General features: G+C 43.3%; 1 protein-coding gene across 3 annotated transcripts in view; it reads right to left on the bottom strand.

Moving 5' to 3' along the window:
• WWP2 (WW domain containing E3 ubiquitin protein ligase 2) overlaps positions 1-16,110 on the bottom strand; it is a 144,819-nt gene that overhangs the window by 83,587 nt on the left and 45,122 nt on the right. For all 3 annotated transcript variants that reach the window (XM_065925664.1, XM_065925666.1, XM_065925665.1), the window contains exon 5: positions 302-439. In XM_065925664.1, the coding sequence (XP_065781736.1) occupies positions 302-439 (138 nt within the window). The remainder of the gene's footprint in view (positions 1-301; positions 440-16,110) is intronic.

The raw sequence follows: 16,110 nt of genomic DNA, 5'->3' as shown, positions 1-16,110 counted from the left end.
TTATTTTCCAAAGTCCATATGGGATGAAAAGATGTTTCTCTCTGTTCTCAAACCAAAACAACAACACACTCACAAAGACTTGACATTTATTTTGGTCCTTTATCAGAAAGCAGTCCTTGAAAAATCATGTCATGATTGGGATCGACGATGCTCAGAAGAGTCTGGGCTGGCTGAGCAGTACCTGAACCCAGATATCTGGTAGAGAACCAAGCTCTGGGCACCTCCGCAGCTCTGCCCCGCCCCGCCCCACCCCACCCTGCCCTGTCCCGGCACAGGCCTTGGGGAGCAGGGCGGCACTCACCATCCGTCACGGCACTGCCATTAGGCACGCTTCCCAGATCAACAGTCGGCCCGTCCAGGAAAATTGTCAGCTCACCACCCGAGACAACACCGCCTTTGTTCTCTGTCTGCAGGTTCAGGGTCAGCTGTGTATTCTCCACTGTTGGACACAAAAACCAATGTGGATGGACAAACGCAAACGCACACCAAGGTTAAGATTCTGTAAGTTATGAGCTCCCACTTCCCCAACTCTGGCTTCCCTGGCTACGTTTTTCACTGCATCTTCAAACGTGTCTTGTGGCATGGAAAAAGGAATGTGGAGGAATATGCCTAACTGTTGTATCAGGCTGGTGGGAGAGGATGTGCTTGTTTTTTCTTCTAAACATTTTAGAGCATTAGGTTTGCTAGGTAATTTCTATATTACTTATATGTTTGCTTATATCTGCAGGACCAAATGAAAAGAGTAAGAGATACTGATGGTATGCAGGGGAAGAAAGTAGTTCCAAGCAACATCCCCCGATCAGTATAGAGTGGGAGCGAAAAGAGTCGAAACAGGTCAAGAGCACGAAGGAAAAGTCATCAGGAGTCATCACTACATAAACAATTGTAGAGACTTATTATTTGGGCTAAAAAGTTGGGTTTTTCTATTAATTTTTTTTTTTTTTTTGGCCATGCCTCAAGGCATTCGGGATCTAGTTCCCTGACCAGGGACTGAACCTGCACCCCCACCACCACCCTGCATTGGAAGCACAGAGTCTCAACCACTGGACCACCAGGGAAGCCCTAAAAAAGTTGTTTTTTAATTTTCAATCCTGGAAATGTTTTGCTATGAAATAAGGGGTTAAAAAAAGTTTACAACAGAAGTTCAGTACGGGCAAGTTAGTCCCGTAGTTACAGGGTCCTGGCTGAGTTCCATAAGGAGAGACTAGCGGACACCTGGCTCCACGAGCTGAGGTGACAGGGCAGCCCAGGGTCACCCAGCCCCCAGAACACTATGCAAGCTCAGCCCTAAGGGCAAAGCAGCAGCAGAACGAGCCGACACGAGGCACAGGCACCAAACCCCAGGGGAGCTGGAACCTGCTGCACACACACACACCCGACCCCACCACTGAGACCAGCCACGCGGAATGGCCTCCATCCAGTTACTGCTCGGGACCCACAGCCTCCAGCTCAGGGCTGTTCAATAATTACCAAGAAAGGGCGGTGTTTATGAGAACTTCCAAAGAGTACGCAGTCCTTCCACGCCTCCCCACATCTTACAAAGCCAGACCAGGAAAATGCCACATATTCCAACCTCCCTCCCTGCCCACACTACCCATCAAACCACGACTTCATTTCATCTCTTAGTTGCTACTGTATTATTATAAGCTGGTTTTCTAGAACAAGGCAGGGTATGTATAAATAACTATCTCCATGAGCATTTCCTAGAGACAACCGCCCCCCACCAAAAAAAGTCTGCCCTGCATCTCTCTAAGAAACAGATACAGTCCTTTAAGAACTCAGACCCCCAAAAAAGTCTCAATCAATTCAAGGATCTAACGTAGAAATCAGTTATCATTCAGGTTTTCAAGCTCTCAAGGCATCTCTCCCTTCCTTTAACTTTCTTCCCTGTAATGCATCTCTGAATCCTTGTGAGTCTGTTTTCAGTTTCACTAAGCGGCTTGGTGAGTTCCAAATACTTATAGAAAAGAACACTTGTAGTCTGAAAACCAGTTCCTTCAAAAATCCAAGAGAGACTTCCCTGTGGTCCAGTGGCTAAGACTCCATGCTCCCAAAACAGGGGGTCAGCATTTGATCTCTGGTCAGGGAACTAAATCCCCATGTTGCAACTAAGACCATGTGCAGCCAAATAAATATAGATATTTTTTAATATTTCTATAGGACCTCCCTGGTGGCACAGTGGGTAAGAATCAGCCTGCCAATGCAGGTGATCCCTGCGCTAAGGGAAGATTCTACATGCTGCAGAGCGACTAAGCCTATGTGCCACAACTACTGAAGTCAGAGGACCTAAAGCCTGTGCTCCACAACAAGAGACACCACCGCAATGAGAAGCCCCTGCACTGCAATGAAGAGTAGCTCCTGCTTGCTGCAACTAGAGAAAGCCCGAACACCACAATAAAGACCCAGCACACCAAAAATAAATTTTTTTTAATTTCTATAAAAGAACACTTGTAACCTGAAAACTAGTTCCTTCAAAAGTCCAAGAGAAGAGTGGAGATTCCTTTTAAAAAAACTAGGAATAGAACCATATGACCCAACAATTCTACTTACTGGGCATATACCCTGAGAAAACTATAATTGAAAGAGATGCATGTGCTCCAATGTCCGTTTCAGCACTATCCACAATAGCTAGGATATAGAAGCAACCTAGATATCCATCGACGAATGGATAAAGAAGTTGTGGAGCACATATGCAATGGAATATTACTCAGCTGTGAAAAGAACACATTTGAGTCAGTCCTAATGAGGTGAATGAACCTAGAGACTATTACACAGAGTGCAGTAAGTCAGAAAGAGAAAAACAAATATATTAACACATGTATATACAGAATCTAGAAAGATGGTACTGATGAGCCTGTTCACAAGGCAGCGAATCGCTCAGATGGTTAAGAATCTGCCTGCTAAACAGGACCTGGGTCGGGAAGCTCCCCTGGAGAAGGAAATGGCTACCCACTCCAGTATTGTTGCCTGGAGAATACCAAGAACAGAGAAGTCTGGTGGGCTACAGTCCATGGGGTTGCAAAGAATCGGACATGATTGCGTGACTAACACTTTTAGGTTCACAATGGAGATGCAGACATAAACACATAGAAAGACTTGTGGACACAGTCAGGGAAGGAGAAGGTGCAACGAACTTAGAGAGTAGCATGAAAAACTATAAATTACCTTATGTAAAACAGATAGCCACTGAAAATGTGCTATATGACACAAGGAGCTCAAATCAGGTTCTCTGTGACAACCTGAGGCGGGGTGGATGGGATGCGGTGGGAGGGAGGTTCAAGAGGCAGGGGACATATATACATATCTATGGCTGAACGGCGCTGACGTATGGCAGAAACCAACACAATACGGTAAAGCAATTATCCTCCAATTAAAAAACAAAGTCCAAGAGAGGGGAAAGAGCCGAGGCATTTGAACCAGCAGCATCATTTGCCAGCCATGCAAACGAGCCACCTTGGAAATGGACCCTTCCACCTCAGTCTAGCTTTCAGGTAACTGCAGCCCACCCAGTGTATTGAGTACAACTTCACGGAAGAGCCCGGGCCAGACTGCCCAGCTAAGCCATTCCCAAAACCTGGCCCACTGAAACTATGAGATAATAAATGTTTACTTTTTTTTTTTTTTCATCAAGGAGCATCTCCGTACTCTTCATGCTGAGATCTAGGGCATAAGTCCCTAGCAGGCAATAGAGCTCGAAGTCTAAGGCAAGTACCAGTTAGGCAGACTGGATTCAAACACAGTACCAGATAGGCAGACTGGATTCAAACACAGTACCAGATAGGCAGACTGGATAACTTACCTTGAGCACTGGTCTCTCTACCTGCAAAACAGTAGGACTAAGAACACACTTTCCAGAGAATGTATGTTAAGAAATAAATAGCATCGAGTAGGTTCCTGGTAAGCTGTCATTTTTATTATGTCCCTGTTGTGTTGTTCCTTTAAAATTTTTTAATTTAGAAGAAAGTTTTTTTTTTTTGGTCACATCATGTAGTATGTGGGATCTTAGTTCCCTGACCAGGGATCAAACTCGAGCCCTCTGGAGTGCATGCTTCCATGCACTGGAAGCATGGAGTCGTAACTACTGGACTGCCAGGGAAGTTCCTATTATCTCCCTGTTGATGCTCCTGTTTTTAGGCTGGAGAGCCCAAATTTCTCTTGATCTAACTCATTCATTGTATATTCACTCTTCTCCTGACCTTTCTAAGCCTTTTTCAAGCTTCAGGAAAAGAGTCAACAAGTCTTCCAAGGTCAGTCACATACCCATTACAAGGACAAAGGGTCTTCCATCTTATTTCTATGATATTTCCTAAAGATGTCCTGCATGCCACTGTTGGAAATGTGCTGGGATAAGCATTCTAGAAGGGTTCCTCAATTCCCTTCTTAGTATCTCAAAGGCCATCACTTTACAAAGAGAGTGCAGACACCATCCTCCCTCCTTCCTGGAGGGATGATAATATTTGACCGGAAACTAGAGGAGCCCAAGGCCTCTTGCTACTAATTTCCACCTACTGACAGCCACCTCGCTGTGGTATTCTGCCAAAGCCAGGGGCACAGACTTCATTTTCCTCTCCATTGGGCTCATGTCAAGGCGCCAACTCAATTACCTGCTCACCTTGACCAGCAGTGTCATTATACACACATAGGTTCAGAAGTTACAAGTCTTGGAGACACATTTGACTTTCACAAAGAGCCAGTGATGGGGGAGGTTTTTCTCTTTAGTATTAGTCACTCAGTCGTGTCCAATTCTTTCGACCCCATGGACTACAGCCCACTCAGCTCCTCTATCCATGGAATTCTCCAGACAAGAATTCTGGAGTGGGTAGCCATTCCCTTCTCCAGGGGAACTCCCCAACCCAGGGATCAAACCCGGGACTGTGGCACTGCAGGCAGATTCTTTAATGCTGAGCCACCAGGGAAAATCCCTTTAAACTAAGAATATAACCCCCTAGTATTTTATTTACTAAAAGACAAACAGTTCAGAAAGACCTCTGGCCATTACTGTCATAACCAAGTAACTGAATTTAGCATCACTAAGAGCGAGACAACCCAACACCCACATGCTTCCTAATTCATTACAGGATGAAGTACACAGCAGCACTTTTAAAGTCTTCTTACAGGACTTTCTGGTGGCCCAGTGGTTAAGAATTCACCTGCCAAAGCAGGGGACATGGGTTCAATCCCTGGTCCAGGAAGATCCCACATGCTGAGGGGCAACTGGAGAAAGTCCCTGGGCAGCAATGAAGACCCAACACAGCCAAATAAATAAATAAATACAATCTTCTTACAAAAGCAATTAACCTGAATCCAATCAGACCACTAAACCTCTTTCCCAGATTACATGAAATAAGGGGATAGAGGAACAAATTCAGCGATACCAGAAGACAGCAATCAGACTAACCCAGAATATGGGACATCTATAGGGATGGGAATACCAGACCACCTGACCTGCCTCTTGAGAAACCTGTATGCAGGTCAGGAGGCAACAGTTAGAAACTGGACATGGAACAACAGACTGGTTCCAAATAGGAAAAGGAGTACGTCAAGGCTGTATATTGTCACCCTACTTATTTAACTTATATGCAGGGTACATCGTGAGAAACGCTGGGCTGGAAGAAGCACAAGCTGGAATCAAGGTTGCCGGGAGAAGTATCAATAACCTCAGATATGCAGATGACACCACCCTTATGGCAGAAAGTGAAGAGGAACTAAAAAGCCTCTTGATGAAAGTGAAAGAGGAGACTGAAAAAGTTGGCTTAAATCTCAACATTCAGAAAACTAAGATCATGGCATCTGGTACCATCACCTCATGGTAAATAGATGGGGAGACAGTGGAAACAGTGACTGACTCTATTTTTGGGGGCTCCAAAATCACTGCAGATGGTGATTGCAGCCATGAAATTAAAAGATGCTTACTCCTTGGAAGGAAAGTTATGACCAACCTAGATAACATATTAAAAAGCAGAGACATTACTTCGCCAACAAAGGTCCATCTGGTCAAGGCTATGGTTTTTCCAGTAGTCATGTATGGATGTGAGAGTTGGACTGTGAAGAAAGCTGAGCACCAAAAAATTGATGCTTTTGAACTGTGGTGTTGGAGAAAACTCTTGAGAGTCCCTTGGATTGCAAGGAGATCCAACCAGTCCATCCCAAAGGAGATCAGTCCTGGGTGTTCATTGGAAGGACTGATGCTGAAGCTGAAACTCCAGTACTTTGGCCACCTGAGGCGAAGAGTTGACTCATTGGAAAAGACCCTAATGCTGGGAGGGATTGGGGGCAGGAAGAGAAGGGGACAACACAGGATGAGATGGCTGGATGGCATCACTGACTCGATGGACATGAGTTTGAGTAAACTCCGGGAGTTGGTGATGGACAGGGAGGCCTGGCATGCTGCGATTCATGGGGTCGCAAAGAGTCGGACACGACTGGGCGACTGAACTGAACTGAACCGAACTGAACTGATAGGGCAACTATCCCAGGCTCCTTGAAAAGCCAATGTCATTAAAAACATTTAAAATGGGAGGTGGGACAGGCAGGGAGAAGACTCTTGGATTTAAAGGAACGTAACTACCAAATGTCTTGGTAGTCTGACTAAGTCTTAGTTTGAAAAATACATTCTTGAGGCGATTGGAGAAATTTGCATCCAGGTTGGATATTGAGTGATGTCTTTAATTACCATTTATTTTCTTAGGTTCAGTAAAGGCACTATATCTGTATTTAGGAATGGTTTCATTCTTGGGAGATCCAAGAGTAAATTAGGATGATATCTCCACTTACTCTCATGGTTTTGTAGAAGAATAGACTGAAGTTTTCTGGAGTGAAGTGTCATGATATCTGCAGTTTACCTTCAAGTGGTTCAGGGAGAAAAAAAATGCACACACTCACAGGCTCACACACTCACAGGCTCACACACAGATGTGAAACAAATGCAGCAAATTCTTAACAAGTATTGGCTCTTGGTGGAGGGCATTTGGGTGTTCATTGTGTTATTCTTTCAATTCTTTTGTATGTTGAAAAAAGTGCACGTTAAAAAGTTGGGAAAGGGTTGTTTTTTTTTTAATTGGCAAGGCTATTACAAAATTAAAGCTCAGAGAACAGAACACTCTATTATTCTCTTAAAAAAAAAAAAAACACACCTGAGCCAGGGGAGCCCTACAATGCATAATGGGACTAAAGAAACCATTAGCTAATTGAGTGACAGACTCGAGCATACGGGGAGGCTGAAAGAAGTAAGTGTGGCTGGAAAACATATACTGGAATCTGGGCTATAAATAGCAGCCTTAGCCACCTCGCCTCTGGGGCCCTCAGATTTCACTCCAGCCATGCCGTGCACTCCACAAAGGGCCTTTCTCTTGCACCAGGTCTTCCCCAGGCCTTTTCAGGCACTGCTCAAAAATCAAAAAGCTGATGAAAACATGGGTGTTAATAAGTCGAGTTCCAGAACTGGAACAGATTCAGCATCGGAGGCTCACCTGCCTCCCTCCATCTCGTGCAGCCCTGCTCTATCTGTGGTCGTGCCATTCACACACGTGTAGCGAGCGAGCACTCGCTCTTCCAGTCTCTGACATCCAACAGGTACGGAAGAGACAAAATGCTGTGCCCCTGGGTGTTTATATCCTAGCTGAGGCAAACAGACACTATCCATTTTTTTTTTTAGTACATCACATAATCCATTAGATTGCAGCAAATGCAGTAGGGAAAAAAAAATGAAAGGAGGGAAAGAGATGGGGAGTGACACAGGCAGGTGGCGGCCCTGGGGCGGTGAGCAAGTCTCACCAGGAAGGTAACCGTGAGGCAAAGACTTAAAGAAGAATGAGGCAAGGGAGCCATGTCTCTCTCTGGAGGAAGGATATTCCAGGCAGAGAGAGAGTGAGACACAGGAGCCCCAAACGGGGGCCACACCTGACTGGTCTGAGCAAGGGCAGGGAGGCCACTGTGGCTGGAGTGGATGAGGAAAGAGAGAAGCAGGAGATGAGGGCGGTGGGAAGCTGGAACTCACAAGGAAGGTCTTGGAGCCCTGGTGAAGTGTCTGGCGTTTACTCTGCGTGAGACTGGGAACCACCAGAGTGTTGTGAACAGGGCAGGGAGGTGGTACCTGTGGCAGCGCCATCACACTGGTTGCAGGAGGAACGAGAGAGGAAGCAAATGAGACCAGGGAGGAGGTCATGGCGGGCAGGCAGTCCAAGTGATGGCAGGGTCTCCTGGGTATGGGGTGCCGAAGTGAAACACCCCTTTCCTCCTTGCCAGCATGTGTTAAGAAAGCCCCGTGGTTGACCACCTAGCCTGCCAGCCAATCTCCACTGGCCCACCAGGCTCTTGGAATCAAAGTTCTAGGCACATCACTGGCAGGGGCTGCAAAAAGTGCCCACTTAGAGCATGGCTGGGAGAAGTCAGGTTCAATTACAATCAAGTGGAACACATAGCATGAAAAATTTTCACTGGCAAGAGACTTCAGTTCTTTCAAGAAAGCTAAGGCCTTGAGTGCATGTGAACTTTAGCAAGCCTATTTCTTCTTTTCTGTTCTACAAGAACCCTCTGGTTACCAATACCTTCTGACGCTACTTTCTGGAGGTCAAAGACAGCAGTAGGGTTAGGTATTAGAAGCTAGGCGGAAAGAATTAGGAAAATCCTCAAGTACTGTGCCAGGAAATCTCGTTAAAAGCTGGCAAACTGGGAGAGACAAGAAGACATTAGGTACTTCCTAGTGGAAGCACACACCACCTCAGCAAGTAGGGATTCATGGACTACTCTTGCCACTTTTGTGGATGCTTGACATTTTCCAGAAGAGTTTTGTGGGTTTTTTTTTTTTAAGCCAGCATACTAAAGAACAGAGATTGTAAACTTAAAAAAAAAAAACTTAACACAAATTTAACATTACCTACACATCTTGAAAACTGAAAAGGAGAAAAATATACAATCAAACTGCTTAAGGAGTAGCTCTTGACTCTTATTTTGAGAAATTGCAAAGCCTCAGATTTGCAAGTGGCTTCAGGTTAATAATTTCCTATCGGGAAGAGTTGTTACGTGCAACGAGGATGAGTAATATTTTTCTAAGAGTTACTTTTTCCCTTTTCTGACTTGGACTTTTTAATATGTTTTTTGCGTATGGTACCAATAAGTATAGATAAACAGAGCATGGAAGCTACCTTCCTCATTCCCACAGAAGAAGAAAAAAGAAATTACATACACCAGAACTGCCAAACTATGCCCTCATAATGCAGTTCAGTTAAATCCAGAACCCCTACATGGACAGTCTCACCACCGAATACAAAAGGACTTTCTACTTTAGAATCATCTTCTATAATGACTGCCTCCCTCCCCTCACACCCCCAAAAATGCATGTGCACATATACACTTCTATCTTATAAAAGGAAAAATATTTTCTTCCCTTTTTCTTCCTGACTCAGAATACAAATGGAAGGATCAACCTGGAAATTTGAGAAAAACCAAACAGGACACAAAGTAGGATACTTTTAGGGGAGAGCAAGTCCTCTCGGGCCAAGAGTCTCAGAAGAAGCCTGATGAAGATGTGACTAAGTTGGCCTTAACAAAACTGTTCAGAGGAGCAAACAAACCTCCTTCTTCCTGCCTCCTTCTGCCCTCGATCCCACAGGCCCATCAGAAGAAAGTGAAAATAAGCAGGGCATTCATTAACAGGTCAGTGTTCCTTCTGCACATAGCTGTGAAACACTGGTGCACAGAGAAACGGAACTGCAGGAAATTCCAGAAGGGCAGAGAGTAAACAGACTCCTTTCCCTTCCCTGGTTCCCTGTTAACTCAGACACACACAGGCTAGAGACTACCCCAGGTTTAAAAAGAACACCCTTTCACGTTCCCTATGCAGTAAAGGAAGCCAAGGGGCTTCCAGAATTTACTGTTAACGATGTCTCTTTGGCTTCCAACCTCAGTTGGAGCCTAACAAGAGAAAGCCTTTTCTACCAAGCTAGCAGCAGGTCATAAACACTGGAATTCTTGTTAGGGTACCAATGTTGACTCTGCTTCACCCCACCTCCCTGCGGCCCCCATCACTCATGCTCTCTTCCCAGAGCACAGGGTGTAAGAGTCCTACCGTGGCCTGGAAGTCTTTTCTGTAGGCTAATGCTGGGAATCCATTCTTAATAATCATCTCTAAATTAAAGTCTTGGCTGACAGAGGGTTGCATTAACTCCTCCAGAAATGAGAAGAGCTTCGTTTCACAAAGTGTGTGAACTTTTGTTTTTTTCTTGTGCATTCATTCAAGAAGCATTTTCTGGGCATCCACTATTGACACTGTGCTAGAAGCTGCGTTATCATGAAGAATGGAAATAGACATGGTCTCTGCTTTTAGGAACCTCACCAAGTCAGTGATAAAAACAGAAGTCACTAAATAACCTCACAGAGAAATGTAAAGCTAGAGCTGTGAGACAGATTTCATGCAGGAGACTTTACGGTGCTATGAGCGCTGGATAGAGCATCAGGAAAAGGTTCCTGAGGAACTGACAACTCAGCTGTGATCTGAAGTCTCAGGGAGAGAGCGAGCAGGTCTGGGGGGTGGGTGTGAAGCAGGCTGGACGGGCACATCTACGGGCAGGGAGATGCATCTGGGAAACTCAACAGAGATGAGTGTGTGTGGGTGGAACAGGATGTGATCTGAATGGGGCAGGAGAGCCAGGTGGTGACCAGACGTGGCAGTGGCTTGTGGGCCCCAGTGGTGAAGTCTTTCTCTATCCTAACAGCAGCAGCATGGTACTTAACAGTTTTTAGTTAATCAAGGTGTGACAACATCAGCTTCATGATTTTAAAAATCATTCCACAGCATGGAAAACAGACTGGAGGGGAGTAAGAGTAGATGCAGGCAGAGCAGACAGGAGGCCAGAGGGAAGAACCAGACCAGCAGAGGTGGAGGTTTTAGAAGTGGGCAGACTTGCAAAGGTAAAAACCAAGGGAACCAGTAAACAGACCAGCAAAGGTGGACAAGAGGAGTGGATTATAGCTCAGTTGGTAAAGAATCTGCCTGCCATGCAGGAGACCTGGGTTCAATTCCTGCGTCAGGAAGATCCCCTGGAGAAGGAAATGGCAATGCACTCCAGTATTCTTGCCTGGAGAATCCCATGGACAGAGAAGCCTAGTGGGTTACCGTCCATGGGGTCGTAAGAGTCAGACATGACTTAGTGACTAAACCATCAAGAGGAGTGGAGGGATCAAAGACAATTCCTGGATTTCTAACTTACTTAACTGGGCAAATGGAGGATCTATACATTGAAATATGAAACACTAGAAGAGGTCTAGGTCCAGGGAAGAGGGGATAAGTTCACATTTGAACACATTGAAACTGAGGTGCTTCTGACGTATCCACAAAGAGATAGCAAGACAGTAGTCAGGCATTGGGTACAGAGCTCAAAGGGAAGGTCTAGGCTGGAGATTCAAACCTATGGGTCACCTGCACAGGGTAGTTATGCATAAAGAGGACAGGAATGTGAAAACAGAAGGGGATAGAATGGTAGTAAACTCAGGTCATAGAAACAGATGAAGATGACCTTGCAAAGAAGACAAAGAACACTCAGAGAAGCAGCAGGAAAGTCAGAAAGGAGTCTTGAGAAGGCAGGAAAGGGTGGGCTCCAAAGCATGGACGGAGAGTCTGCCCTTCAGATGGGAGGAGGAGGGATAGCTCACCTGCAACCTCAAGAATTGCCAGGAGAGGTGAGGTACACACAACCTCATTTCGGTTCATGACAGATTCATCAATCATGATTGCTCTAATTTTTTTTTTTTTTTTTTGGTAGCTTTACTCTTTATTTTGTACTGGGGTATAGCTGATTAACATTGTTTTTTTAGATGCAGGGTCCCAGTGTTCTAAAGTCCAAGCCCCTACAGCTACAAATGCTTTTCTCTACTTGCAAAAAAGAAAAAAGCACCCGCGTAAACACTCCATAACCAGCTATTCGTCAGCGTCATCTATCTAACAAGTACATTATAGACAAAGAGTCTCTCTTGAATCAACAGAGTGTCCTCTTAACACAGGAAACAAACAAACAAAAAAAATGCCTCATCTGTCTTGGTGAATCTCACTGTTTGTCAAGCTATCGCCTGTTTTTAAAGTGATTTAGAGGGAATAAATACAGATCTGGGAAAGAATAAACTGTCAGTTTACATGAGTTATTGCTGCCTTGTCACCAGAAGTCCTCTTCCCCAAGCTGGGGAAAGTCCTCATCACCCATTAATTCCTAGGATTCCTAGGATTCCTAGACCAGGCCTGTCTTAGCAGCTCATCCATTCTCTGTGCCTTCAGGGCACCTAGGCAACCACTTCAACCCTCTCCATTGCACAGAATCTAGGCCTTGTGTTTTAAATACGGTAGAGATTGGTTTTCAATGAACAAACCTCCTTTTCAACCGCATCTGAACAGCAAAATGTAGGAGCCCAGCTAAAAGAGAACTTCCATGGCTTAGGTTCTGCTTTTTAAAAAATCAGCAGACAAATCATAGAAGAAATCAAAAAAGAAATCAAAATATGTATAGAAATGAATGAAAATGAAAACACAACAACCCAAAACCTATGGGACACTGTAAAAGCAGTGCTAAGGGGAAGGTTCATAGCATTACAGACTTACATCAAGAAACAAAAAAAAGCCAAATAAATAACCTAACTCTACACCTAAAGCAATTAGAGAAGGAAGAAATGAAGAACCCCAGGGTTAGCAGAAGGAAAGAAATCTTAAAAATTAGGGCAGAAATAAATGCAAAAGAAACTAAAGAGACCATAGCAAAAATCAACAAAGCTAAAAGCTGGTTTTTTGAAAAAATAAACAAAATTGACAAACCATTAGCAAGACTCATTAAGAAACAAAGAGAGAAGAACCAAATTAACAAAATTAGGAATGAAAAGGGTGAGATCACAACAGACAACACTGAAATACAAAGGATCATAAGAGACTACTACCAGCAGCTCTATGCCAATAAAGTGGACAACTTGGATGAAATGGACAAATTCTTAGAAAAGTATAACTTTCCAAAACTGAACCAGGAAGAAATAGAAGATCTTAACAGAACCATCACAAGCAAGGAAATCAAAACTGTAATCAAAAATCTTCCAGCAAACAAAAGCCCAGGACCAGATGGCTTCACAGCTGAATTCTACCAGAAATTTAGAGAAGAGCTAACACCTATCTTACTCAAACTCTTCCAGAAAATTGCAGAAGAAGGTAAACTTCCAAACTCATTCTATGAGGCCACCATCACCCTAATTCCAAAACCAGACAAAGATGCCACAAAAAAAGAAAACTACAGGCCAATATCACTGATGAACATAGATGCAAAAATCCTTAACAAAATTCTAGCAAACAGAATCCAACAACATATTAAAAAAATCATACACCATGACCAAGTGGGCTTTATCCCAGGAATGCAAGGACTCTTTAATATCCGCAAGTCAATCAATGTAATACACCACATTAACAAATTGAAAGATAAAAACCATATGATTATCTCAATAGATGCAGAGAAAGGCTTTGACAAAATTCAACACTCATTTATGATTAAAACTCTCCAGAGAGCAGGAATAGAGGGAACATACCTCAACATAATAAAAGCTATATATGACAAACCCACAGCAAGCATCACCCTCAATGGTGAAAAATTGAAAGCATTTCCCCTGAAATCAGGAACAAGACAAGGGTGCCCACTCTCACCACTACTATTCAACATAGTCTTGGAAGTTTTGGCCACAGCAATCAGAGCAGAAAAAGAAGTAAAAGGAATCCAGATAGGAGAAGAAGAAGTGAAACTCTCGCTGTTTGCAGATGACATGATCCTCTACATAGAAAACCCTAAAGACTCTTCCAGAAAATTACCAGAACTAATCAATGAATATAGTAAAGTTGCAGGATATAAAACTAACACACAGAAATCCCTCGCATTCCTATATACTAACAATGAAACAACAGAAAGAGAAATTAAGGAAACAATACCATTCACCATTGCAACAAAAAGAATAAAATACTTAGGAGTATATCTACCTAAAGAAACAAAAGACCTGTACATAGAAAACTATAAAACACTGTTGAAAGAAATCAAAGAGGACACAAACAGTTGGAGAAACATACCGTGTTCATGGATTGGAAGAATCAATATTGTCAAAATGGCTATTCTACCCAAAGCAATCTATAGACTCAATGCAATCCCTATCAAGCTACCAACGGTATTTTTCACAGAACTAGAACAAATAATTTCACAATTTGTATGGAAATACAGAAAACCACGAATAGCCAAAGTAATCTTGAGAAAGAAGAATGGAACTGGAGGAATCAACCTGCCTGACTTCAGACTCTACTACAAAGTCACAGTCATCAAGACAGTATGGTACTGGCACAAAGACAGAAATATAGATCAATGGAACAGAATAGAAAGCCCAGAGATAAATCCATGAACCTATGGACACCTTATCTTTGACAAAGGAGGCAAGGATATACAATGGAAAAAAGACAATCTCTTTAACAAGTGGTGCTGGGAAAACTGGTCAACCACTTGTAAAAGAATGAAGCTAGAACACTTTCTAACACCATACACAAAAATAAACTCAAAATGGATTAAAGAGCTAAATGTAAGACCAGAAACTATAAAACTCCTAGAGGAGAACATAGGCAAAACACTCTCCGACATAAATCTCAGCAGGGTCCTCTATGACCCACCTCCCAGAATATTGGAAATAAAAGCAAAACTAAACAAATGGGACCTAATGAAACTTAAAAGCTTCTGCACTACAAAGGAAACTATAAGTAAGGTGAAAAGACAGCCCTCAGATTGGGAGAAAATAATAGCAAATGAGGAAACAGACAAAGGATTAATCTCAAAAATATACAAGCAACTCCTGAAGCTCAATTCCAGAAAAATAAATGACCCAATAAAAAAATGGGCCAAAGAACTAAACAGACATTTCTCCAAAGAAGACATACAGATGGCTAACAAACACATGAAAAGATGCTCAACATCACTCATTATCAGAGAAATGCAAATCAAAACCACAATGAGGTACCATTACACGCCAGTCAGGATGGTTGCTATCCAAAAGTCTACAAGCAATAAATGCTGGAGAGGGTGTGAAGAAAAGGGAACCCTCTTACACTGTTGGTGGGAATGCAAACTAGTACAGCCACTATGGAAAACAGTGTGGAGATTCCTAAAAAAACTGGAAATAGAACTGCCATATGACCCAGCAATACCACTTCTGGGCATACACACCGAGGAAACCAGATCTGAAAGAGACACGTGCACCCCAATGTTCATCGCAGCACTGTTTATAATAGCCAGGACATGGAAGCAGCCTAGATGCCCATCAGCAGATGAATGGATAAGGAAGCTGTGGTACATATACACCATGGAATACTACTCGGCCGTTCATTTGAATCAGTTCTAATGAGATGGATGAAACTGGAGCCCATTATACAGAGTGAAGTAAGCCAGAAAGATAAAGAACATTACAGCATATTAACACATATATATGGAATTTAGAAAGATGGTAATGATAACCCTATATGCAAAACAGAAAAAGAGACACAGAAGTACAGAACAGACTTTTGAACTCTGTGGGAGAAGGGGAGGGTGGGATGTTTCAAAAGAACAGCATGTATATTATCTATGGTGAAACAGATCACTAGCCCAGGTGAGATGCATGAGACAAGTGCTCGGGCCTGGTGCACTGGGAGGACCCAGAGGAGTCGGGTGGAGAGGGAGGTGGGAGGGGGGATCGGGATGGGGAATACGTGTAACTCTATGGCTGATTCGTGTCAATGTATGACAAAACCCACTGAAATGTTGTGAAGTAATTGGCCTCCAACTAATAAAATAAATAAATAAATAAAAAATAAAAAAATAGAAAATTAAAAAAAAAAAAATCAGCAGAGTGAGGACTTCTTGGTGGTTCAATGGCTAAGACTCCACCCTCCCAATGCAGGGGGCCCGGGTTTGATCCCTAGTTAGGGAACTAGATCCCACATGCAGTAACAGAGTTTGCATGCCGCAACAAAGACTAAAGATCCTGCATGTAGCAACTAAGACCTGGAGAAGCCAAATAAATGAATAAAAAATTTTTTTAATTAGCATAGAGGAGGAATTGGATGAAGGCAGTCAAAAAGTAACT

Source organism: Muntiacus reevesi, chromosome 2 (genome assembly GCF_963930625.1).
Source record: "Muntiacus reevesi chromosome 2, mMunRee1.1, whole genome shotgun sequence".
Classification (NCBI taxonomy): domain Eukaryota; kingdom Metazoa; phylum Chordata; class Mammalia; order Artiodactyla; family Cervidae; genus Muntiacus; species Muntiacus reevesi.
The sequence above is the reverse complement of the archived record's forward strand: the minus strand, read 5'-3'. Positions and strand labels throughout refer to the sequence as shown.